Source organism: Neovison vison, chromosome 9 (genome assembly GCF_020171115.1).
Source record: "Neovison vison isolate M4711 chromosome 9, ASM_NN_V1, whole genome shotgun sequence".
NCBI lineage: Eukaryota > Metazoa > Chordata > Mammalia > Carnivora > Mustelidae > Neogale > Neogale vison.
The window spans coordinates 51,924,075-51,950,906 of record NC_058099.1 but is presented as its reverse complement, the minus strand read 5'-3'; the positions used below and the strand labels follow the sequence as shown (position 1 = coordinate 51,950,906).

The 26,832-nt window shown below is 39.0% G+C and overlaps 1 protein-coding gene across 6 annotated transcripts in view; it reads right to left on the bottom strand.

Annotated features, from left to right (window-relative positions):
• Positions 1 to 26,832, bottom strand: part of BNC2 (basonuclin 2) — a 427,511-nt gene that overhangs the window by 114,098 nt on the left and 286,581 nt on the right. For all 6 annotated transcript variants that reach the window (XM_044265618.1, XM_044265621.1, XM_044265617.1 and 3 more), the window contains one exon: positions 14,586 to 14,821. In XM_044265618.1, the coding sequence (XP_044121553.1) occupies positions 14,586 to 14,821 (236 nt within the window). The remainder of the gene's footprint in view (positions 1 to 14,585; positions 14,822 to 26,832) is intronic.

The window sequence follows — 26,832 nt, the reverse complement described above, 5'->3', positions numbered from 1 at the left end:
AAGTATACTTATTTTTCCTGAAGTAACCCAATCCAATGATCTTAATAAAAGCTAAACACTGACTAAAATAGATGGCAACCAGACTCATAGCAAGACACACTTGACCTGTGGCATAGCCAAATCTAAAAAGTTTGTGAAATTTAAACCATCAGATAACTTCGCAGGTCTGGGAAACCACAACTTATACCCAGGATTCTATTTGGGGCTTCAAAGCAATATGCTCAAGTGAATAAATCATGCGTGAAAACCCTATACTATAGCATTCTTTTATAAAGTTCCTTTTAAAGAAGCATTCCCCCTCCAAGGGTGTGCCTCTTTCAGGTCCCAGATACTTTTCCATATGGGAAATATAATGCAGTAAAGCTTCCTTCCATCTGGTGTCTTGAAAAACATTTATGAAGTTTTATTGTACATTTCTGATAATCCTGATATTCCAGACATCTTTTTGTCAAAGTTATCTTAAAATGTGAACCCTAGAAATCATAATTTATATTAATGGCCTGGATCCAGGTGTAAGGTAGAATATAGAGAAAAGACAGAACAAACCAGATAGTGCTTTCAGATGGTCCTTTTTATTGTGCTACCAAATCCAAGACCACTTTTCATAAGAAGAACCTATGGGCACCATACTAACAAGTCCTTAATTATATACATATATTACTTATGAGTCAAATAAGCAATCGAATGAACTGAAATTCTGTGCACTGAGTGAAGGAAACTAACAAAGGGAATATAAACTAATTCCAAATTTGATGTTCATAATTTAGTGGGTTATTTAATATATTTAATATAAAACATCTATATTTTAATTGGCCCAACTGCTCCCCACGTGGCATTGACAATAGTAATTCCATGGAGATTTTCCTGTTCTAAGTGGTGATTCATGAGTAGCTTTTGCAGCATGATCCTAATGGAGTTAAAAATGATCATCTTTGGATTCTCACTAAAAGGGAATTTTTAAAGTACTTTTTTATTAACTTGTCAAAACATTTATGAGGTAAGGAATTACAAGGAAACACCTCTTTGCTGTTTAACATCTGGGATCTAATAGGCTTTCCATAAGACAGCAAAATCTCATTAATTCAAACTAAAATAATGTTTTTAGTTCAAAAAGTGGGAGCTGGGTTGAAAATTAATTTTGTTTTAGTCAATCACTTAATTGCAGAGTTTGAATTCATAGTATAATCAAGATAGGGAATGTTCAAAATTCTTTAAGGCATTAACTTTTCAGGAAAGTTGGAAATTTGTCCACAAAGTCTATTTAAATAGAACTCATTATTGTACTAATTATAGATCATGTTTATATAGTCATTAGAAAATGTCCACTAATGACCTCTGCTTTTATGTAGCTTAACTTGAGCCCCAATCTCAACCAAACTGAGAACTGTAACAGAGAAGCATGGTGTGTATCTCTTTGCTATTTGAATATAGGAGCTACTCAAGCAAATACTGTTGAATGAATACATTTTCCTGAACTTTCAAAATAGGAAAAAAATATAACACAAAGGAAAATGGTGACCTAATGGGATTTTTAAAAAGGGATGGAAGATCAAATTAGAAACAAGAATTATACACCAAATAAACAGAATACCTTAAGTTATACATCTTAAATTAGTAATAATAGGCATTATATGGTCAATTTCCATTTACCACCTCTAACTTGCCTAGAAGTTTTCTAGATTTACCTCCCCAAAGTTTTAACATGATGTCTCAATTCATTTTTCTTATTAAAAATTTAATATGCATACTAAAAAAGACAATATTCTTTCTACCTCTGACCCTACCACCATATAATTATTCAACATGTTTTTATCTTGTAACACGAAAACACAACCCAGAGTGACAAGAAATTAAAATGAAAATGTCAAACTTGAAGAAGTTTACATAAGCAAATCTTTTGCATATAAAAATCTTTCTTCAATAAATATTAAACTTTTACATAAAGACAATTCATGGATGGAAAATAATCCTATTTATGCATTGAAAATGATAAAATTATTTAAACATTACATGCTTCAGACTTTTCATTAATTCAGACTGACCCACTCATTAACTTGAAATGCTAGTGTTTTCCCATACTGTATATGAAATATGCCTATTATGGTTGGTAACCTGAGTATATGAGTCTCTCTATGTATAAAATTAAAATAGGGAGAAGCACCTGCTCCCCAAAACACCAAAAATTATCTAAATTTTGATTTAGAGTAAACTAAGTATTTCTCAAATCCTTAAAATCATTTTTGTAGGCAGGTTTCAGAGGGTTGTCCCTATCGGATACAAGCATAATTGACTACAAAAATGCCCAAGTAAAGGAAGCTAATGGCCTTGCTTAATTAAAATGTAAAACTTCACCATCTTATATTCCATTTATATGATTTTAAAGGAGGCTTCAGTAAGTCACTCTCTTGACAAGAGCATTCAGATTGCAGAGAAGGCTACAAAGGCGTTAATGACATTTACCCCCCTAATAAGAGCTGTTCACACTTCATGGTTTTTCCTTGTTATTGCTCAGGACAGACACTAGCACCTCATTGAAAGATCAGTGCTGCAAAGGAAAAAAGGCCCCTTGAGACATCTCAGACTTGAGGAAAAGCACTAAATCAGGTGATGCTACATAGATGACATATTTGATTCTCAGGGGTTCTTACTCACCCTATGGCCATGGATTTGAGGCAGTTAACATACAGCCAATCAAAACCCTCCCCCACTCCCAGAAGACAGGGCCATCCACTTCTGCAGCAGGCATAGTGAAGGCTAGGGAGAAAAGAAATAAACTTCTTTCAGGTGCCCTAGGTCTGGCAGGATCCAAATGTCTTGTACTGCTCTCAGTTAATCTCCATCGATGTGTGGCTGAATGAATAAAACACTGACCTTTTCACCTAAGAGACCACAATTTGAATCCAACGTAAAGTCACTGGAGGATCAATGGACAGAGGCACTCATATTTTAAAGCAATAAACCACTGCAAAAAGGGAAAAGGAAAAAAGTTTTTTACCGTGGTTTTGGCCACAGATTCAACCCGGTTTCCCTGGCTCAGCTATTATGAATTGGATCTCTGATTCAGAATTGAAAAGCTCCCAGCACTGCCCCTATGGATCTCAAAATCTGGCACGAGCCCATGGCTACTGCAAGGCAGACATTCCCTCACATGTCAATACGTGGAAAAGCAATCCTGGCTGGTGATGGAATGACGGCTGACTCAATGGAATATACTCAGCATGAACTCCAATTCTGGCAGAGATGACAGGACACAGAAACAAGTAGCGCTTAATTACTCTTTCAAGGGAAATTCAAGTGTATTTTGTTGTTGATCTGAAATTTAAAGATGTTGCATACGTTTAAAAAGAGGCAAGTGAATAAAGTGACTGAAGGTGTGTCCCTGACTCAAAGTTGTTTTGTGTCTTATCAACATACTATAAAATAAATAGGTTTACTACGAACAGGTACCCTAGAGACAAAAACCTATAGGATAGATACTCTATTGTTTAAATGTCCATTTCTTTGAAGCCTGGGCTAACCTGCCCATAAGCCAATATCTTCAGTCTTCTGTGTTCCAAATATTCTATTTATTTCACGAAGGAATCTGAAAGAAACGCCTATTGTGCACTGCCTTCCTTTGGAATTGCATCCCAGAGAGGATGCAGTGTGCATCAGTCTTCAAATTACCACACTTATTCCACTGCTATTTTTAAAACCAAAAAAGAAAAAAAAGGCCACAGCAGGAAAAGCATATTAAAATAAAAATAGGAAATACAGCAACCACATTACTCATACTAACTAGAAAGCTGCCTCTTACACTATTATTATGGCTTTGTTAAAGAGAGAAAATTACATGAGAACAAGAAAACCAGGTTAAAGTATTTCCTTACAGAGAGGACCTTCAGTTCTCAAAGTCTCTGAGATATTATTTCCTAGGGCCTACAGGTAAGAAATACACAATAATCTGAAGATGACTTTTGGACAGAATATGCATAGCAACTGATATCTCATTCCCTTACTGTGGGGCCTTATGAATTATGGTCTACTCGTAGCCATGCAAGGCATCGTACTGTTAAAATGCAAAACAATCTGTCTGACCTACTCTCCAAGTCCCCATCCCAAGTCTACATTGACAGAGACAGAGAAATAGAGAGAGTGAGAGAGAGAGAGAATACAACACTCAGTGCCACCAACAAATGAAAACACTTCCTAGATAGCAAAAGGACCTCAGTGGGTTTCTAAAACAACTGTTCAAGAAGCCACTAGCCAGTGACTGGCCTATTTGAGGGTTATTAGCAGCAACAAATGCCAGGTCTGTGAACCAAAAGAATCCCTAGTCACTCCCCTTAGAAAGGAATGTGATGTGGGGTGCCTGGCTGGCTCCATGGGTAGAGTATGTGACTCTTCATTTTGGGGTTATGAGCCCCAGGGGTGTGGAGATTACTTAAAAATAAAGTCTTTCGGGGCACCTGGGTGGCTCAGTGGGTTAAAACCTCTGCCTTCGGCTCAGGTCATGATCCCAGGGTCCTGGGATCAAGCCCCGCATCGGGCTCTCTGCACAGCGGGGAGCCTGCTTCCTCCTCTCTCTCTGCCTGCCTCTCTGCCTTACTTGTGATCTCTGTCAAATAAATAAATAAATGATCTTTAAAATAAAATAAAGTCTTTTAAAAATATATAAATAAGTAAATGTTAATGAAGGGGGGAGGGAGGGAGGAACAGGGGGAGGGAGGGAGGAGGAAGGAAGGAAGGAAGGAAGTTAGGAAGGGATATGATGCAAATATTAGGTGAACCAAGACAAGCTTCTGAGCAACAGGCCCAGGCCTGGCCTAACACATCCACCTAAACCACAGCTCAGTGCTGCTCACCTAACTGAAATGCAACTCTCCCCCATAAACTTGTTCACACCTCTCCCCAACCCAGCATTCTTCCTGTACGGAAAAATGCTTGTTCCATCCTTTCTACTAGGTAACAATATCTCTCTTCTTCCTTAAGAAGCTCCTCTTTCAACAGGTCTTCCTAGAGTAATTAAATTTGGCAGTGGTCACTTTAATTCTACTAGCAAATGTATTGGCCGGCATTCTATTTTCCAATTGCTGCTGGCGTTACTTACAAGACTATCATACATGAATCAAAGAAGTATATCTTTATTTATGTTTGTCCCATCTGTATGGATTTAGCAAGAGCTTCCAGCAACCCACACAGATGCTCATCTCACTTTCTACTTTTTCATAGCCCTTCATGATTTCACATAGGAGACTGTGAAACATAGGTCACTCAAAAGAAACAGATGGCTGACAAGGGCTGGGTCTTGAGAGCCTTCCCATGATTCCTTACTAAAGTCACAGACCTCAGTTCTTGGGCAAGCCCTCACCATTCCCTACCTGCCCCTTCAGTCAAATTGGGGGAAACATTAGAAAAGGACATGTAGCTCCAATAAAATGTATGGACAACTGGAAGAATCACAAAGTTTCTGTTGCTCTAGAAACTTACAGGTTGTGAGGAATGGTGAATTGGAAAATGGCTTTACTTACAGAATTAATATTTACTGAGCTCTACTATGAATTTAATGAATGATTTCCCTTTATTCTCAAAACTCCAGTGAGGAGGTATCTGCAAAATGTGGCTTACAGAAACTATGCGTTTTTTGCAAGGCTAGAGAGCTCATTAGTGGTGGAATTGAGGTCCAAACCTACAGTTCAGGAGCCTTCCACTTCAAACTCAACAAGGAGCTTGTCAGGGTATTGCTCTGGAGACCAGATGGTTTAATCGGTGTCATCCCAGAGAATATCCATTTCAAGTAAATCTGAACTGGTTCTGATCAGATGGCGAGTGGCCAGAGAGCTGTGGACTCATTTGTTTTTCCTCCCGGAGAACACAAAAACCCTCTCCCCATGTCCCACAGACACAAATTCTATTCTACCAGTTACTGCATTCCATCCTGGAGTTTGGTGAGCTATTTATTTCTACTTTGCAAGGGGGTAAAGGGAGGAATATTTTTACTTTAAGCACAAAACATCAAGCTATGTCCTTGAATATAAGGTGTTTATTTTCATTGCTGTTCAAACAGTTAGAGCTTTGGCAAGGGATTCAAAATCCCTATATTCCACTTCCAGTTTTGACCCTGCCTGAGGCCTTCAGCCACGGTAACGTTAAAACCAGGGATAACAGGCTCTGAAACCATCTCTCTAATAAGGAGGCTAAGAGAATTGCTGGGATAATGTCTGTAGAGTGGTCCAAGCACTCTGGAAAGCAGATACTGTAAATACAGGACATTGCTCTGAACCATCTACCTCTTGCATATCCCTGCCAAAGACAGGGGGATCTTGATCATTCATACCTGTGATTTTTCTCTTCTGAAAGAGATTCACATATTGTTGACATAATACAAAGACACCTTATATTATGGTGGTGATAACCCAATCTTTAGTTGGAGTCAAATAATCCCTCCTCTGGGTCAGTGCTATGGGTCACCTGTACATTCTTACAATTGTGATCATACAGCCTGCACAACTGGCCTATGGCGGCTTGGTCCTGCCCAGTGAAGGATTCCTGAGAGATCTCTTCTTTTCTCAGCACACAGTCATTGACTGGTAAGATTTGCTATTTGAAGGACTACCTAAATAAATTTAAACCTAGAACCATTCTTCTTTCTGCTCCAGAAATTTCCTAAAAATCTCTGAGGTCAGCTAGTACCTATAAAAAAGGTTGTCTGTTATAAATAAGTTTTGCTTTATGCAGTGACGTGAAAGCCCAGATATTCTAACTATTTTAAGAGATTCATCAAGTAGTCATCATTCTGTGCCCAGTGCTTAAAAGAATATTGGAAGAGTTGATGAAATAGAAAAATGCAAGGGTAATAAAATGACTGTCATTTTTGGAATACGCTAATACTTAAAAACTTAAAAAAAGAAAAAGCACACATACATATTCACATACTCACAATGTAGAACCCATTAACAAGAGTGCTGTGTGCTAGCCACTGCACTAAGTACTTTATAAATATCATTTTCTTTAACTCCACAAGTGAAGAAACTGAGGTTCAAATATGTTAAATGGCCTACCTTAAGGAACAGAGCTATCAAAAGTTGAAACCAAGATTCATACCTAAGTCTGTCTCATGCCAAGGTCCAAAGCCTTTGTCACCATACTTTACTGCCCCTTATTCGTAATCAGGTCTATATCACATAGGTACATATATGCAGGTTTGTGTGTGCATGTATGGACATATGTGTGTCTGTCTTGTTTCCAACTGAATAGTAGCTATTCTTTTGGCTGACTGTATGGGAAGGCACTCTATTCGAAAAGACACAGTGAAATATTTTTTTTAAAAAAATCCTGGATTTAAGGCTTCTTTATACACAAAAGTCTTAAATGGCCATGTTGGGAAGAGTCTATATCATCATCCTTTTCATCATTATGTTAATCATTAACATTTACTAGATACTTAGTAAGTGGCACTACTAAAGGCTTTATATGCATCATCTTATTTTATTTTCACAATAAACCAATGAGGTACTGTTAGTATCCTCGCTTTCCAGGGGAGGGAACCAAGGCTTGGGTAGCTAAAGACACAGCCTATTCTTACACATTTAGTAAGAAATGGAACCAGGATTCAAACCCACGGACCTGCTTTCACACACTATTCTGCTGCTCTAAGCTTGCCTTGTCCAGTTGTATAAAAGAAGGTAGAATTACAACGAGGCCACCAAACGTGAGTGGGGCACTGATCTGGGCTCCTCCTCCACGGTGGAAAGATACAGCTGGGAGTTCTGCTAAGTCCCAGACGACACGCCCTCGCTCCTAAGTGACTACTTGGCCCCATTTAGATGGATGCTCTGATCAGTGACTTGTAGGAGAAATGGCCCACTCTGCTTTCTGACCTGGTCCATGAAAACCTTCCACACAGAACCTCTATCCTCTCTCAGCACTGCCACCTGGATGAGGAGCCCGAGGCCCGCAGAGAACAGCAGAGCTACAAAACGCAGAGGCTCTAAGTTGCCAGAGATGTTTGGGGAGGTCAAAGCACCTTGGGGAGGAAAATGTTCCCCAACCAGGAATGCTGACCGATCGCGCTGAGAGAGAAATAAACTCCTGTTGTGTTAGGCCACTAGTATTTCAGGGTTTACTTACTAAAACAATTAGCATTTATCTTATTAACTAAATTTTAAAATGTATTTATCTTTTTCTAAGCATTTGATCTCTGCAGAGAAACAGGTTTATCTTATTAACTGAAGTTTAAAATGTATTTATCGTTTTCTAAGCATTTGGTGTCTGCAGAGAAACAGGTTTGACACCTGGTGTTTCTCTGCTGTAACCGATCAGAGTTAGGTTTATGCACAGATACGAGTGAAAACAAAAACCAACTTCAGTGGTGGTTTATAATATGTTTTCATCTACATTAGTTCACCTTTGTGCCCTTCAAGAGCAAGAGAGGGGGTGTGCCTGGGTGGCTCAGTGGGTTAAAGCCTCTGCCTTTGGCTCAGGTCATGGTCCCAGGGTCCTGGCATCGAGCCCCACATGGGGCTCTCTGCTCAGCAGGGAGACCGCTTCCTCCTCTCTCTGCCTGCCTCTCTGTCTACTTGTGATCTCTGTCTGTCAAATAAATAAATAAAATCTTAAAAAAAAAAAAAGAGCAAGAGAGGTAAAAGGGGTTATCTCAGTTTTAAAGTTGAAACTGTGGGAACACTTGGGTGGCTCAGTCAGTTGAATGACTGACTCTTGGTTTTGGCTCAGGTCATGTTATCAGGGTTGTGAAATCAAGTCCTGCCTCAGGCTCTGCCCTGCGTATGGAGCCTGTTTATGATTCTCTCTCTCCTTCTGTCCCTCCATCACCTTCCATCTCCAAGAAAGAAAGAAAGAAAGAAGAAAGAAAAGGAAGAAGAGAAGGAGGAGGAGGAAGAAGAAGAAACTGTGGCTGAGATTTTCCATACTCACATATATAATTGGTGGCAGTATGAGGACAATAGCACAATACTCTCACTCAATGTCCAGTGCCCCTCTGCCATCCAACTCAATATCCTTTTATGGACCCAGAAAAGAACTAGTTCATCTCTGCTCCACCTCCTGCACAGGATAAAGTTGAAATCTTGTTGATTAGGTTTTTTAACACTCTTACAAAGGTATGTATTGCTGGAAAGGTTAGGCAAAGAGCAGAATTTACAATGAAGCATTAATGATAAATATCAGATCTGGAGAAAAATTGGGGTTATGGAAATGGGAGAGGAAGGTAATCTGAAACACAGTAGAATATCAAGAAATACCCAGAAAAGGGATACAAAAAAAAAAAAAAAGATGGACTAATTTCACTAAGATCGGGTGGATAAAACCTGTCACTGAATGCCAAGAGTCATCTTAACTGTCTTTCCAGTTCAAGATTCTCAGGCCTTTTCTGTTCCCTACAATGCGCTCCTCTGTTAATACAAGACCCTCACAGATTACATTCTGAAAAGACATCTTGGTTGTCTTAAAACAACAACAAAAAATAAATATTCCACACAGAATCAGAGACCTGAGTTCAAATCAGATTTCAAAATTTTCTCCCTCTGATATTTTGGAAGCACTATTATGTATCAAGCTGGGTACTAGGTTTGGGTTACAGTGGTGAGCAAGAGATAAGGGGCTCTTATCCTCAGGAAGCTTATAGTGCATCAACTGTGCCAATTAATAGCTTCTGTGATCATGGGAAAGTCATTCAATCTCTTTGAATTTCAACTACTCTGAATGTTAATTCACTGGCAGTATCTACAAGAGAATGGTATATAAGAGGATTCAAAGAGCTAACATATGTGAACTTGCTCTGAGAAGGGCTGTTTAAATACAAGTGTTTGCTGAATATTGACGTTTTCTACCACATGGATACCACAAAACACTTGTTCTACACAGACCACTAGCTAGGGCGTGTGGGAGCCTTTATTTCTCTTCCTACAGCCCTCAGGAGCCCATGCATACTTACAGTACCTATGAAGCCTGAGAAAAGACTACAAGCCCTTGGACCAACTAGTTACTGCATATTCCATGAGTTTCATGGTGAAACATCAAGCTATACCAAATGAAGCCGGTTTCTTTACACATTCATTTAACAAATATTTATTGAGTGCCTTCCCTTTGTGGCATTCCCTAGTGAGGAAGCCAAGAAGAAAACCATTTTAACAGTTGACTTAATTGACTGATTTTAAATTGGATTGGAGCTTGAGGGAAAGAGTCTTGAGGTAGAGCCACACAAGAAAAGACTTACACTGGTTAACCTAGATAGAAAAGGTCTCTGTAAAAGAGTGGGACTTCAGCTGACACCTAAAGAACAAGAGACTGCCTATCTGTAGAGAAGAGTAGGGGTGTCCAGGCAGAAGAACCAATATATGAGAATGCCCCAAGTTGAGGAAGAGTTCTGAGAAGCTTGACAGGAAAAGGCTATGAAATGGAAAGGGTTTGTGGAGTCGTTTACCTACTCTCATAAACCACTTATTCCAGAACTTCTCAGAGTCTTTATGCTGATGTGTACCTGGATGCCCCATCAGAAGGATCCTGAGTGTAGTTCCTCCCAAATCTGAAGTCAGACCTCTGGAAGACTAGTGCCCCCAGAACACTCTGGGAAATAATCTCTTAAAGTGTTGATAGTTCTATTAGTTCTGATTGTTTCAAGACACAGGTGGTTTGAAATGTGCACCCCATCCGCCCTCTCACAAGGCTGCTGACACCTTAGCTAATTATTCGGAGTGTCTGATATGGTTCTCTGAATTCTGGCAGGACTCATTTGCAAAGCACGAGATTTCCATAGGTGGACCGGTATATGAGCCCTGGCAAGTCAGATACATATTCAAACTGAAAAATGACTGTGTGAAAACCTGATTTTTAAATGATTAAATTCAACAATGATAATCACCTATCCTCTTTTACCCTAAGTCAAAGGCAGGGAAAATGGGGAAAGAACAGACCATTGCTTTTATTTATTGTCAATAAATGTACCATGCAATATAAACTTGAAAAAAGAATTACTCTTTGGCAGCAGGAAAAACATCTTATGTTCCTTTAGATTTTAGCATCTAACTGCCTATTTCCTTTTTCTGCTGTTTTATGGGAAAATACCTAAAACTTACCTCACTTTTTCTGTACTTTATGAATGAACACTCTAACTGCCACACAGGAGAATGCTGGGTTTTCTACCTTTAAGATGTCACCTGGATTCTAAAATCACTGTGGTCCCAGTTCTGTTACATGTTTTACACCTAGCTGGCTCACTTACGAATTACATGGATAATTACAGAAGTGAAGAAGCCGTTTTTATCAAAACAGCACAGGATTCTTGAAAGATACTGCTAGTCTTTTAAATGAATCTGGGCCGTCACAATCACCTCCTTCTTTCCTTTTAATAACCAACTCAGACACGCTCCTCTTTTCCCCTACATCCAAAAATTCAAAATCAGATCAGACACCTGCTATTCTACCACATTCAAAACTATCTCTGAAACTAGCAGTAGCTGTGTATACATAAGGGATGGAGGTTTAGGCCCAGAGAGAGTTAAATTAATATCCTGGCTTCACCAGTTCAACTTACCGTACATCTTCATTTGCCCAGTAACACAATCTATAGCCAACTGCTAACCAAGTCAATATGTGGTAAGACTAACAGCCACCCTAACTTGCCTTGATAATTATTCTCCTTTAACTGACATAATATTCAATATACTGTTGTTGAGAGCAATAATGCTAAAATTGATGCCTTGAGGGCTACAAGACAATTGAGTTTTAGCCAGATAGAATGACTTGTATGCTAACAGTGCATTATAGGGTTCCACAACCTTTGGACACACCGTTTACATCTTCCTTGCATGAAAATGTTACTTATAATTATATTCAAAGTCATTAGTGTATACCTTATCATTACTACATATAATTTTTAAAATACTGACCAATAACCAAATCACATTGCTTTAGAGGAAAAGGGTTTATTTCTATGGCCTAGCTCTTGTTTTTTGAGTTTTGTTTTGTTTTGTTTTTAAACAAAATGAGCATTTCCTCACTACACCGCTCTGTGTCCTTCAACCTCTTGCTTTTTCCCTAAACCAAGAACCATTTTCACAAGGAAGAAACAGATGATAAATGCTAAGGAACAAAAAGCATCATTTAAGTAAAATCTATTTTACATCAATCCTATCAATAAAACAAGACAGAAACTAAACCTAGTATTCTTCTAATGTGAAAATCATCTATGATTTTCTCAAAATGTCAATTCTAGGCCCTGAATGGAGAAGCAGATTTTATTAAGTTTAGGCTTTGTCAAAATCTATATTAAGTTAATAAAAATTAATTATAACTTAAGTACCACAATAAATGACAGAATTTTTCATATGCAATATTTCACCCTAAAATAAGAGACTTTATAAATTTCAGTTCATGGTTTTGCTGAATTTTCCTCTTATATTTAATTTCTCTTGTGATTTTGTATTGTTAAAGCCTGGGCCCTCACACAAAAAGAAATATGGAGTACATTACAAAGTACATTTTCTATGCACGCCTTAAAGATAGGCTGAAACAGAGAAAAGTTAACACTTAAATAATAATTTCAAGTAAAACAAAGAACAGGTACTGGTCAAGGCAAAACATCAGGACTGTATCACAGAACAACCCACAGGTTACAGATTTATTGCCATCAAAATGCTACAGTGAACTGGGTTGTTAAGAGGGTAACTAATCAGTCATGCACACACCTGTTTGGACAGGAAGATACCATGTGTCTGCTCCAGACAGCTCAGGCAAAAACATACACATAGAACTGAAACACAACGTTGATGACAGAACTAAGCACCAGAGTGAAAGGAGTAAAGGTAGTACTAGACTGGGGCGTACTATCACAGGTTTTAAATAAAGAGTGCTTCGTCACTAACAGTGACTGTTCACGCTAACGGTTCTGTTCAAATATGTGCAAAGCTTTATTCCCTTCTGTAGAGTAAGAGCTATCACAAATGGATATTAGCAATTACTCTGTGGAAACGGATGTAGAAGGATGCGGCACCGTATCTACTCCAGGCCAGTATGAGCAGGTACCATGCTTTATTTTTCCTGGCCTCTTCCTTCTGGACCTCATGCCCCCTCAGGTCCCCTGACCACCCAGGACTTAACTTTCCACTCACCCCACTGAAATGCCCCCATCCTGAGGCAAATAAGATAATGCTTGTGAAAGTCTTCTATAAACTAAAAACGTAATATATAATTATTCCTATTATCATCATCATCTTGTCTTCTGAGGGCCAAATTCTCTGAGCCTTCCAAGCTGACACCTCACTAAACTAAGGAATGATTCAACACCGACCAAAGCAGTCACAGGAGCAGACGGGTTCTTCCACCGTCCTGTCTCTCTCTCCTTCCTGTCATCACACCTCTCTGCTCTCCTGCCCTGGCTAACACCTGTAGGTACCACATAGGAGAATGACAGGAATGTGTGGGGTTTTATGCCAGGTTAAAGCAAGGGGGAGATGTGAGGCCCTCCACTCATCACATACCAAGCTGGCAGCCAAAACCTTGCACACAACACATGGTGATTTGGGAAATAAACAAGGCTGGCAGAGCCAAAAGCAGGGGTTTTTTTGGTTTTTGTTTTTGTTTTTGTTTTTTTTAAGAGGATCAATTCTCCTGGTATTATTCCCACAAGAAATTTTAAAAATCACTTCAGATTCTACCTTCTCCAACTGTGATCTCCTTTGGCAGGAGGGAGTACTTCTTCATCGTCCAGTGTAGTCTTTTTGGATCCTGGGGTCTCCCAACATGCTGTTTTCAACATTTACCCTTCAAGGGTCGTAGGAAGACAGATGGCCATAAAAACATTTCAGAGGCAAAGTACACAATGCAAAGCGACTCATGACATACTGCAAAAAATGACGAAAAATGCAGGGAGGTTGGGGTGGGGGTGGGAAGTAGAGGCTGCAGGCCTCCAGGAGAAGTCTTAAGACCCTTACCAGGTCATAAGTGCCACTGATAACAAAGAAGAGGCTCAGGTTGGAAGAGCAGGTGTTGTGAAAGTCAATTCTACAACCATGTCTGTGTTTTGGAATGTGGAGGTTTACTGGTTACAAAAGCAGAGAGTTTACAGAGGTTACGGTTCTTTTGATTCAGATGAAGAAGCAATAATTAGGGCACACAGACAACCAAAAAAACAAAACAAAACGAAAAACAAACCATTAAACCTACAAATACGGTGCAAGCAAAAGTCCTACTGAACCCAGAAGAAATGTAATCTCAGATTTTCATGAACACGTCACCCACCTCCAAGAGCCCTTCCCTTCGGTGGGGCTACAATCAGGCTTGCTGGAGAAGCAGGAGGCCCACGTTGTAGGGAGAGAGAGAGCTGAGTTTAAAAAGATGCAAACAGCAATGCTAGGCAACAGGCCACTTGTTCCTTTCTACCATCCACCCCTGAGGCCCAGTGCCAGCCTGCTGGGACACAGTTCCTTCTTTCTAGCTCTCTGACAAGCCTGCCGAAGGGACCACCTTAATCAGAAGAGCGTGTGCACTCCCAGACCTGTGAGGGGCAGGAAAGAGACCAGGCTGGCGAGGCTTCTCCCTCAACCCGTCCCGGAGCTGGCGGGACACCAGCGGCGCCGTCCTCCCCCTACCTGAAGGATGTACCCCCGGACGTAGTCCCGCAGCGTCCAGCCCAGGCCGTGCAGTATGTGCAGCACCTCCTCCTGCTTCAGGACACTGAAGAGACGGTCCAGCAGGATCTTTAGCCGCACGGGTACCGCCTGTGTCCCGTAGAGCATCAGGCTGCTGATGTCGAACACCACGTTGGACTGCACGATCTCCACCTGGGTGGGGTGGTACAGGTGCTGCGTGCTGAGCTTATCCAAGGCTGTGGTGGTCCCACCAGAGTTCCAGAGGTGGGCAGGAATACAGACATGGAGGGAAAGGGCAGAGACAAAGTAGAAACAAGTCACTGGATGTCATCAGGGTTCCATTTCCACAGATGGATCATGCCTACAGATGTTTAAGTGAGATTTTGCAATGGAAACAGTTCTTGTCCCACCTTCTCCCTGCTTTTGCCTTTTCCTTTTGATTTGGTATGTCTATAAGTTACAGACAACAGCAAATAAACAAATTTGACTTTCAGAAAGATAGCCCAGAGGGACAAACAATTCCCGACTCCTGCCATGCCATAAGCATAGGCCAAACCAGTATCAGTTTTCTGAATAAGACTCACCCCTTATCATACTTGAGTGGTTTAAAGAGGAAGAGGAGCATGCTTTTTAGATTACAGGGTTAAAAACCCCATGTGAGGGGATAAAGGCTCGTAATGTAACTCAAGTAAAATTAGCAAGCAGGGATTATCCCAAGAGGTAGTTCTTCCAACTCTCCCTCTTGTTATTTACTTGTTAGTTTAATGTTCACTGGCCTGTTCAAGAAAAAGGAATTCATGGTGTAACTTGGTCACTTTTTATAAACAGCTCTGACAAGGGTTCAGTATCAGATGAAAAATAGGCAAAAAATGACAAACCTCAAAGTGGAAGAATTTCTGTGTATTTCAGGGGTGTTACCTCAGCACAGAAAACTGAGGATGACCATCCTCCCAGGAAACACTTCAGGCCTTTTTCTCCTCAAGTCTAAGAAGTTACATCTAGATCTAAAAGCCAAGATAAGGTCATACATTCTAGTCCCCATCCTTATCTGAGCTCCTGGGAACCCTGCTGCAGATAATGTAATTACATTTTTCCTCAGTTTCTCTACAGTGAACAATTAAGATAACATTGTCTCATCCACAAGGCTCAAAGAGATGCTGCAAAGATTAATGGGATAATGAGTGAGAGGTGCTTTGAACTCGTTAAGAGAGCACAAAAGCCTTAGATCAACTGTCAGAATTATACACAGATGACCTTCCAGAGATTAAAAAAGATAAACATGTGAGCCTGAAAGATGGTCATCTAATCTCATAAGTCAGGCAAATGGATATCAGACAACAACTAGGCTCAAATCGTAACTACACCTGAGAGCGCCCAAGGTTTTTGCAAGTTCTAAAGGCACTGCCTGGCTTTCTCAACCTCTCTTCCCAGCACTGCAGACCCTCACAGAATAGACTCCAGTACCTGCGCAGTCTGAGCAACTCCTGTTTGAAGATGTCCGTATTTCTGCATATTAATGCAGGTATTTAAAAGTACACGCACACACACACATTTTTTTTTTTAGTATTTCAAATGTATTTTTTCAGGGTTCCTCCTCCACTCTCGTTTCCTCCTGACTTGTGGTCACCAGAGAGTTCATGTACTCTTGATAAATTGCTTTCTTACATCCACAGTGTAAAGGCCCTTATCATTTACCCGCTGGCTTCATTCAACACATTTACTCCCAGGAATACTTTGTCAAAGAGTTCGGGTTTCCTCATACTTCATTTCTTGCAGCTGATTTGTCTGATCTTTCCTATTCTAGTGGTTAAGTCAACTTTGAATAAATAGCTTTAAAAATTAATTTAACGTTTGGGAAAGATAAGGGATTCACAAGCCTAGGGATTGAAGTCTTCTCTCATTCCATAGGGCATTTAGACTGCAAAAATGTAGGAATGGGGTATTATTATCCCTGTTCTTCTTCAAGTAGAGCCTTACTACTCAGCCTTCTGATGGGTAAGCTGCTCTGCTTACAGAATCCAGTGACCAGGTCGGGGGAAATCTGCTCCTCTCCCGTTTCCCTTCATCCACCCCTCCAGGTCTTCATCAAACACTTCTTCACCAACTATACTGCTAGCACGACAAGCAGGAAATGAATAGGGGACAAAAGAGGGGGGAAAAGAGGGGAAAAAAAGATGACACCAAGTCTCAATTTCTGTTCCCACGTTTGGTGCCTACAGCCATGCATTAAGTACACACAGGTGTGTGTACCTATGTGTTCGAGGGCTGGTTGGAAAGCTGTCACCCTCTCCCTCCTGCTCCTCAAAAAAGAACTGGCAGGGGCGCCTGGGTGGCTCAGTGGGTTAAGCCGCTCCCTTCGGCTCAGGTCATGATCTCAGGGTCCTGGGATCGAGTCCCGCATCGGGCTCTCTGCTCAGCAGAGAGCCTGCTTCCCTCTCTCTCTCTCTGCCTGCCTCTCCATCTACTTGTGATTTCTCTCTGTCAAATAAATAAATAAAATCTTTAAAAAAAAAAAAAAAAAAAGAACTGGCAGTTTAAGGAGGGAAAGAGGACTAAAGTGTTTAGGCTCCAGAAACAAAGAGAAGTTGTTCAGACAACTGAAAGAGTACAAGTGGAAAGATAAAGCAAAAACATTTCCCTAGATATGCTTTTGAGAACAACAGAGAGTAAGAATATACCTAATTTTTCTTCATAAACATGCCATGTCAAAAAGGAGAAATACTGTTATAGCCACATAAATACATGGCAGGGATCTACAACTTTTTCCGTAAAACGCCAGACAGTAAATATTTTAGGTCTGTGGATCAAACATTCTGTTTCACAGGTACTCACTTCTGCTGTTACAGAGGGAGAGCAGATAAGACTTAAACTAATGGGCGTGTTGGCGTTCCAATAAAACTTTATTTACATAAATAGGCACCTGGCCACATTTATACTGATATGGAGGATGAAAGGGTAGCCCAGATATTTAAAGAAAGTCAACAGTAGATAAGGGAAAAAACTTGAGTGTGATTTAAGCAGCAATTATCTAGGAGATGAGTCTCAGACAAAGGACTGAAAAATTAAACTGTCCAGTCTGCAGGTGTCTACAAATTTCAACATGTATACATCATCAAAGATTATGATCTGTCAAATTTCTTGAATGTATCAAAATTTTCTGCTTTACGACTGCTGGATCATACTAAGTCACCAAGCTGTCGACAACTTTTGGGGATGTTGCCTAGGTGGGCAAAGGGTAAGTGGCAATTTTTTAAGTTATCCTAATAATGGTGAACTGAGTCTGCCTCATGTCATGATCTTCCTGTATCTGACTGTGGAGGACGAAAGTCTGAGTCTTAGTGGGGTTAGGAATATGAGTTGGGCCAACGAGGTGAATAAAATGTAGGGCAAGAACTTGTTCAGCCGAATGGAGAAAAAAGGGTCATCTACCTTTATACTTTATGGGTCTAACCGTCTTAAATTGCTCTATACCAATGGTATTCCCCAAATTACATTTTCAAATAAAATCTTAAGAAAAACTGGGTATAAAAACATATAAAAGTAAAACTATTCTTGATGAAGCCGGAGTGCGTGTGGATTAGAGAAGTTCTAATAATTTGTCATTCTCTTCTTCCACTCAACTTGTTTAAGCTGGGACTCCTAGAGTTGCTGGAAGCACAGTGCAAAAAAAAAGTACTTTGCTATACAATAAAATGATGTCAAACTGCTTTGCCTGCTTTAGGTCTATTCCCCTTCAATCTGGTACCAGAAACTTGATTTCCCTTTGGGGAGTCACTCTTCCCCTACACGCAGTATCAATTATTTCGCAGACCAGAATGCTGTGTTCCTTGAGTCAGGTCTGGAAACAAGGATATCTCAGCCCCTGGCACAGCACCTGGTTTAAGAATGGGCAAGTGACCTAAGTCTGAAAGGAGAGGCTGACTCTAGGATTTTAGTTAGAACTACTGGGAAGTCTACTCTTTCCTGGAAATTTGTAGCCAATCTATATGCTTGAGAATGAGAATCACATGGAAGACCAAGTACTGATAATAACGGTTTGATCCAGAAGACACAGATATGGCAATGTTAAGGCCGGAATTTTCAGTTACATGAGCCAAAGAAATCTCTCCTCACTCCCCTTTTTTATGTCTGCCTGAAGCAGGATTCCATAATCTGTGCCTAAAGGAGGCTTAACTAAGACAACCACTTTTGGGGGTACTTTTCCAGCTACATCCCATGTAATTTCAAAGCAGCTATCAGTGGTTCAACTAAAGGTATAGTAGTTCCAGGCCCAATGCTACTCACAATTTATCTGATGACTAGAAATAGGGTGTCCTTAACAATTTCCTATCTTACACAACTTTACAAAGGGTAATGGATACCATCAACATTATTAGATAAAAAATAATGGTGTGTTGGGGGATGGATAAACAAATTGACCATTTAAGTACTAACTAAAAGTCAGGCATCATTCTAGGGGGTTACAATGATCTCCTTTAATCCTTCAAAAAAATTAAAAACACACAGAATTACTCTTATTGCATGTTCGGAGATCACAGGCTCAGTGAAGTAAAGTAACTGGCCTAAGGTCACTTAGTTATTTCTCCCAAGAAAATTCTGCTTCCACCACATGTTCAGATAAACAGTAAGTCTGGGAACTTGCAAGTCTTCATCATGTTGGAAGTCCCTCACTCCCAGCAATCTGGGCTTCTTGCCATCCCTCTGCTGAAGCAAGCACTTCAAAGGTCACCAACACCTGCTTTACTGTGAAATCCAATAGCTTTTCCCTTCATTGTTCTCCATGATCTCTTCACAGCAGCTGACCTTACTGATCACCACTCCTCCTGTAACGCTCTTCTCCTTCATTCATGCATACATTCATTTATTCACCTGCACTATTAACTCAACAGCAACGTAGGAGCTGCACGCAGAAGCTAAAGTAATTTATGTTGTGGCCTCCACCTTCAGAAGGAGACAGATGCAACCAGTATAAATGCTATAAAAGAGATTTGATAAAGTACTGCAGGGTAACTGCCAGGAAGGCACAGTCTTACAAGATAACTAGGAATTCAGCAAGTGAGAAAGGAGGAGCACAGTCTAGGTAGATGGAACGAAGGACAGCGTTCTCGAACATTACATGCATCAGAATCACCTGCGGGGCTTATTAGAACACAGATTGCTGGGCCACTGTCCCCAGAGTTTCTGGTTGGGGCTGCGGTAGGGACCAAGGGTTTGCATTTCTATAAGTCTCCACAAAATGCTGATGCTGCTGGCCAGGGACCACACTTTGAGAACCACTGAACTAGTGGGATACATGGAAGAGAACGAATACCCACAGAATGTCTAATACTTGAAGCCAAATAGTTAGAGATAAGTACAAAAGAGTCAGATGGGCAAAGTGTAAGGAGCCTTAATACTAAAGGCCAAAAGCCGTGGGAGGCTTATGATACAATTTTATTTCCTATTAATAGGATATAGAAAACATTAAACATTTTATAAGATAAAAATATCTTATGATTCTAAATATAAAACTTTGACGAGGGTCCACAAGTTGAATTAAAACAATGGCTGTCAACTTGAGGGACATGGCATGTGTTCAGCAGTAAAAGCCACTGAATAAACTTCAGCCACAAAGCCAACCACCCCCATTTCTCCTTTAAAAATTGTACCCTTCCTTCTTTACAAAATAATGGTGTAGTCTGACTTGACTTATACAGTGCAATGACCCAGGGTGGAAAACTCTCCTGGGTGCCAAAATAAATGAGGCTTTGTGGAAGCCTCCTTTAATTATTAATAACAGCATCAAGAACCTGGGAAGGTTTATTTCCTGACTATACCTATATGGATAAGGAGCAGCTAGAACCTGATACTTGGTTCTGTGTTGGAATATTCAGAATTCAGACAGAACATAAAATGGGACAAGAGTAAAGAATTCACCTCTAGCATTCCTATCTATTTTAACAATGAATCACTCTTTAGAATGTATCCTTGTGAGAGCAAAGCACAAGTGTCCAATACTGAAAATGGCTTTTGCCTCCCAAAACATTCAAAGGCAAGCCATTCTTTTCAATTAATCCTGACACTCAGCCCTAGGAGTTGAGATCATTACCTGGGAAGAAAAACCCCTGAGCCTATGACATATCTACTCTTTTAAATTCAGTCTGAATATTTTCCTGGACCTATAAACTTTGTAAGACACACTACATAAAATGTGAATAGAAATTTTACATGATTTCTTTCAGACAACCTACTTAATCAAATACCAAATATTTATTTCAGCTATGATTAATCATCATTTTTTTGAAGATTTTATTTATTTATTTGACAGAGATCACAAGTAGGCAGAGAGGCAGGCAGGGCGTGGAGGGGACAGGCTCCCCGCAGAGAGCCTGATGTGGGGCTCGATCCCAGAATCCTGGGATCATGACCTGAGCTGAATGTAGAGGCTTTAACCCTCTGAGCCACCCAGGTGCCCCTGATTAATCATTTTTGTCTTTCTTTTTTATTTGAGAGGAAGTGTGGAGGAGCTTTGGAGGGAGGGGCAGAGAGATGGGGAGAGAAAATCTTAAGCAGGTTCCACACTGAGCATGGAGCCTGACATGGGGCTTGATCTCATGACCGTGCAGTCACGACTTGAGCCAAAATCAAGAGTCAGACGCTTAACTGACTGAGACACCCAGGTGCCCCTCAGCTTATTTCTTACAAAATTTTGAATTATTTTCCACATCCTGTTAATAAAAGTAAAACTAACATAAATTACGATCTAAAGCCAAGGCACTTAATTTTTAGCAGTACATAACTGCTTTCATTAAATACATAAAACCAGTTTTGACCATGAGATCTAGCAAAATTAATAAATGTTTTTATAATATACAACTCTTACCTAATGTGTTCCTGAAGTCCAACACTATACTGTGATACACATATGGAACCACATGACTAAGATCATGACTTTTTTCCCATGACTTCTAACACACTCTTCAAAAAAATATTAGGTTTACATGATATCATTACTAATTAAGTAATAAGAAATAGCATTTCTGTTGTAAACGGTGTAATTTTATTATCTCCACATTTTATTCTAGACTGTTTTAGTAATCTACCCTATGAAATGCAGGCCACAACATATTGATTTTTTAATAATTTTTCTCAAAATGCATATTAATACATTTATTTGAATCAAAATGTGAGTTCAATTTCTTGCAATGAAAATTAAATTTGGAAGCATAATTTGACCATGACCACTGGTGGAAATTTTCATCAATCAAGATAGCTGAATCTGAAATGATAAAAGTATCACTTTTCAAAAAAAATAAAAATAAAAAGCATATTGCAGAAATCATTTAAATAACTAATACAGTATCTTTATTTTCTCAACCTTTACTGTTATACTAGAATAAACAATATGCCTCTAAATGAAAGACTAACAGCTAAATTTATATGTAGACATTTAATACATCTTGTTAATGCCTTTTTCCAGACTTCGAGAAGGTGAATGACTAGAACAACATCTGGGTAATAAGGTGGGTGATTTTCACTTTTTTTCCTTTTAACAAAACTAACTGATCATTGTGTAGTTTTTGGCATACGATGTGAAATGATTTCTAAGAAGTGAAGGACGATGGGATAAAGTTCCTTGTCCCACCTATTCATGTGAATAGGCATCTCCGCAGTTACATCTGCAAAAATGAGAAATGATAGGGTAACTTTTCTATTTCTTACAATGAATACTATTCATTTACTGATATATGAACTTGTCTGGGAAGAAAAAAATTATAGCCCCATCCAATTTATTGACAGGTATATTTCTAACAAAAATCCACTCTGTGTTTAATAAGTTATAAAAATTTGTAGTATTTCTATTGCTTTGGATCTTACCATCCTGATGAAGTTAAACAATAAATTTAAATAAAAAATAAGTTTTTATTTATAATGTATTATTTTCTTAATTTTCATTGCAGACATGTGTAAGTTGAATGATATAAGACTTTCCAGCGAATGTAACTGACTACATTTATAGTAATGTCATTTGGAGACAGTGAATTGGAAATAAGAGTTAAGGAGATATAATAACAACTTAAAACAATGATTTAAAGTTCCCAATGCTAAAAAGATTGTTATCCTCCAGATAAGGGAAGATTCTAGGACCAGACTCCAAGGGTTCAAATCTCAGCTCTGTCACTTACTTGCTGCATGACCCTGGCAAGTTACTTAGTATATGAAAATGTCAGGATGGCTCTTCATTTTCAAAATTCTTGCTAGTGGCAGCCAATAGGCTGAGGACCACCTCCTTAATTCAAGGAATGAGGAAAGAAAAACACAGAATCAAGACCAACCTAAAAAAAGTGGGGAAGAAAATAGATGCTTAGAGTAAAGATTTTCTAGTCTGGGGGGGTTTGAAGGGGAAATCAACTGAGATGCAGGGGATTTCTGAAGATTTTGAGCTGATGCCTCTCCAGCTGTCTGCCTGGGATGAGCTGCCTCTAGGCACCTACAATTATGCAGGTGATTCCCAACCTACCCAAGAGCCATGCTCTCAACTCCAAACACGTACTGACTCTTAGTGCTGAGAAAGGTAGAACTATGGAAACTAGGCTGAAACAAACCTTTTGTTATCTTCTGATGGATACGTCACAGGTGCTCTTGAAAAAAATGCCATAAATTTGAGAAAACAATAACAACAAAATAATCATCTATAATCCCACCACCCCAAAATTGCTAATATCCATACATTGACACAGTTGCATCTACTTTTTTCAGTCCATTAATTTTATATAGTTGAGGAGATCTACAGTATGGATACAAATTCTTATCTTGTTGGCTGCTGTTCTTCTCACTAAACATTACATACAGAGAAAACATTCAAATTACCTCAGGCTACTTAGTACCCATACATTTTTCCACTGCAGTTTCTACTGGATCAATCCCTCCTCTCTGCTCTAACTTCTATCACTTTAGTAGAGGCTTTTAAGGCTCTCCCAACTCCATTACTGCAAGTAACTCCTGGTGGTCTGATCTATCTCTGCTCTTTCTGACCCAGTGCAACCTAAGTACAACCCACAAGTCAGTCTTCTCAAAATACTGATTAGAATAGGTCTCTTCTATGTTCTGATTAGAATAGGTCTCTTCTCTGGTAAAAAGTTTCCAATAGTGATCCCAGCAAAACCCTCCCTCCCCCTTTACCTGGAGTCCTTAACCTGGATCAGGAGACCTTGGCCAGATCAATTTACTATCCATCGTCATAACATGACACAAAGTGAGTTACACACTACCTTTTCAAACATTCTAAGAACTTTCATATTTGGTTACTAGAAGAATATTTCTAGGTCCTATGCTAAATTTTGGAGATTTTGTGAAGAGCAAAACAGATAGGACTCGAGCCCTCTTGAAGTTAGCAGACTAGTGAGGAAAACAAACTTAAAAAAAAAAAATTAATGCACAAAATTACAAGCTGGGTATGTGACAGGAGAACATAATTTAAAATGGATAACAAATTAATGGGCTTTTCCAGGCAAAGCCAATTCTAGGACATGAGAGACAGCAGCAGAACAATACGCGATGATGCTGTGAGATCAGGAGAGTTCCATCTGCTGAGCTACATTTAAAAAATGTTTAATTTTCAACACTGTTCTTCAAGTGCCTTTCCTCTTATCTACCTTTTGACTACATCTTTCTTCTAGGTTCAAGTTCTATTTTCTTTTTCCATGAAGTCTGGAAAGGTCCCCTCATCTAAGAGCAAACTGTCTCAATAATGATGTGTGCCAATCATGTACATCCCAACCATATGCTGCCCATTTACTGGGTCACTTATATGTCTATTTTATCACGAGAGCTTGATGTTAAGCAGCAACTCTATCTGACATATAATTGATTCAAGGGTGTTCAGTCCTCATATTGTTGAACAGATAAACACAGTTAAGTCAACATAGACTAGGAAAGGCCATTAGTGTATTTGCATTGAAAGCCTAAATGTATGATTTTACTCTGCCACCAAACTCTCCATTTTACCCATGTCCCTCTCCTTTGATCTTTACACTCCCCTAGAGAACAGTGGTTACAGGTAATTGTGGCAGTTCATGGAGGTGGGGCTGCTATCTGAGCAAGAATCAACTAAGCTTTGCATAATCTATTCCCTTTCCTACCACTTGAAGCATGATTTGGGGGCATCCAGTGGATTTCTAGTTAGCAATATGAAATCCGGGACTATTAAAGAAAACAAGCTTGATGACAGGGTGCATAGACTAGAACATAATGTATAGACATTATGAAAATCATAGCACAGATCACTGGATTTGTAATTAATGTGCTAGAGGTATGGTCTCCCAGCATTAGAAAAAGGTATGGATGGTACAGATTTTGGGCAGGGTCAGAGAATGGTCACACAATAAGATCTACAAAGAAAAGCTTATTTTTCTTTTATAAAAGGTCTAGAGGGGGAAAAAGCCAACATAACAATTAATCTCTTCTTAGTATATAGAATTTTATTTGGAAAAAGAAAAGGGTCTAACTGCACAATATGGATACTAGTTAGAGAAAGAAAAGAAAATTCATACAAGAGCTTCTTAAATTGTGAATTAGGTAACTGGGGGAGAATATAATTTACCTGGATTTCCTTAAAATGCCAGAAACAGAAGCTTAAACTGGTAATTTTCTAGCTATGAGACAAAGGAGAAATTGAAGTCTGGATATAATTTTAATAAACACTTTGATAGGATAAGAACCCAAAATGACACATAAGTCTGGATGAAGAAAACTCATTTCTGTTAAAAACAGAATCACCATTAAGGACAACAGCCAGAATTTTTGTGGTTCATTACTGTAAATGTGTAATGTAAATGTAAAATCGGTATAAAATGTAATACAAAATATGCAGTAGTGAAGTGATACAAAGTAACACACACTTTGAACAGTATTGCTACCTTAAAGAACAAAGTAATGTTCTTTATAAAATTCTGTTTTCAAATGTATAAAATAGAGCTGGGGTGGGTGAGCAGTAGTTATAAAAGAACTTGCATCTATCAAGTGAAATGTGAATAACTATTTTTTATTTCAATTTTTAATAACAGGAATTACTCCCCAAACCTTCAAATAAATTAAAATAAATGTAAACCTGTAATTCTACAGACTTCACTTCTAATATTTTCTGTGAAGGTCACAGAAATAAGAACATATTCAGATAGTTTTTTTTCTTAATGTAGGAGTATAAAAGTGCTTTTCACTGATCCTAGAAAATTGGCTCTCAGTGATAGTTTATAGTTCTTAGTTTTCCACAACTTTTTAAAACATAACTTTCTTTAAAAGCCAGATTCAAGTGACTTAGGTGGTTTTCACAGGAATATGCTTGAATGTTTCAGGCCTTGACGTCCAGTGGACTCCATCTAATAGCGGTTCAGGCAAGGCAGTGTGAAGCTTATAGCCAGCCATTCAATAAAAAGTGAGAGAAGTGGGCTAACTTCTCAAAACCACCTACTTTGCAGAGGAAAACAATTAAAAATTTGTATGAAAACAGCCTAAAAGGAAATCTTTTATTTCACTAATTTCCAGTCCTGCCCTGGATATTTTTAAAATTTTAAATACTAATTTGAAGCTATTTTACAAGTAAGAAAAAAAAAATTAAAGAAACCTATTCTTTCATTTTGGGAGAAAGCCAAGTGAGCCTTCAATTGGAAAGCTAATTGTTTCGAGAACTCCATGTCTCTTGCCTCAATTCCCCTTAGGATTCTAAATTATAACAGCATCAAGTGGTCAACATTTAGGAGCTCTGGGTCCTAGAACACAATTTTAATTTCTAATAGATTAACATTTAACATGTGTCTTTGAGGGATTGGTTTATGGAATTCTTTCCACAATTACTTTAAGAGTTCAGAAATAGAGTTCTTAGGGACAGGATTTTATAAGAACAGTTTCTGGGGTCAGATTTTTAAGTTTTGATTACTTATAAACAGATTATTGTTCCCTTTTGTATTCCAAATACCCAAATACTCTGAATTTATGAGGGTCGGTGGCTCTTCATTCTTTCTAATATGACCAATAATTTCCAATTATACCACACTTTATGATACACACACTATACCCGATATAATGATATGTCATTTCAATGTAGCTAGCCCATGAACTTCTACAGCTTTAATGGGATTTTGCGTATTTAGAATTTCATCATAAAGGGACCCTTTGGAATCATTATAACATCAATCCTTTCCCATTATAAGACTCAGCTCTCTTGCTAGGCAAGAGAGCATCAGGGTGCAAGGCAAAGGCTTAGCCTATC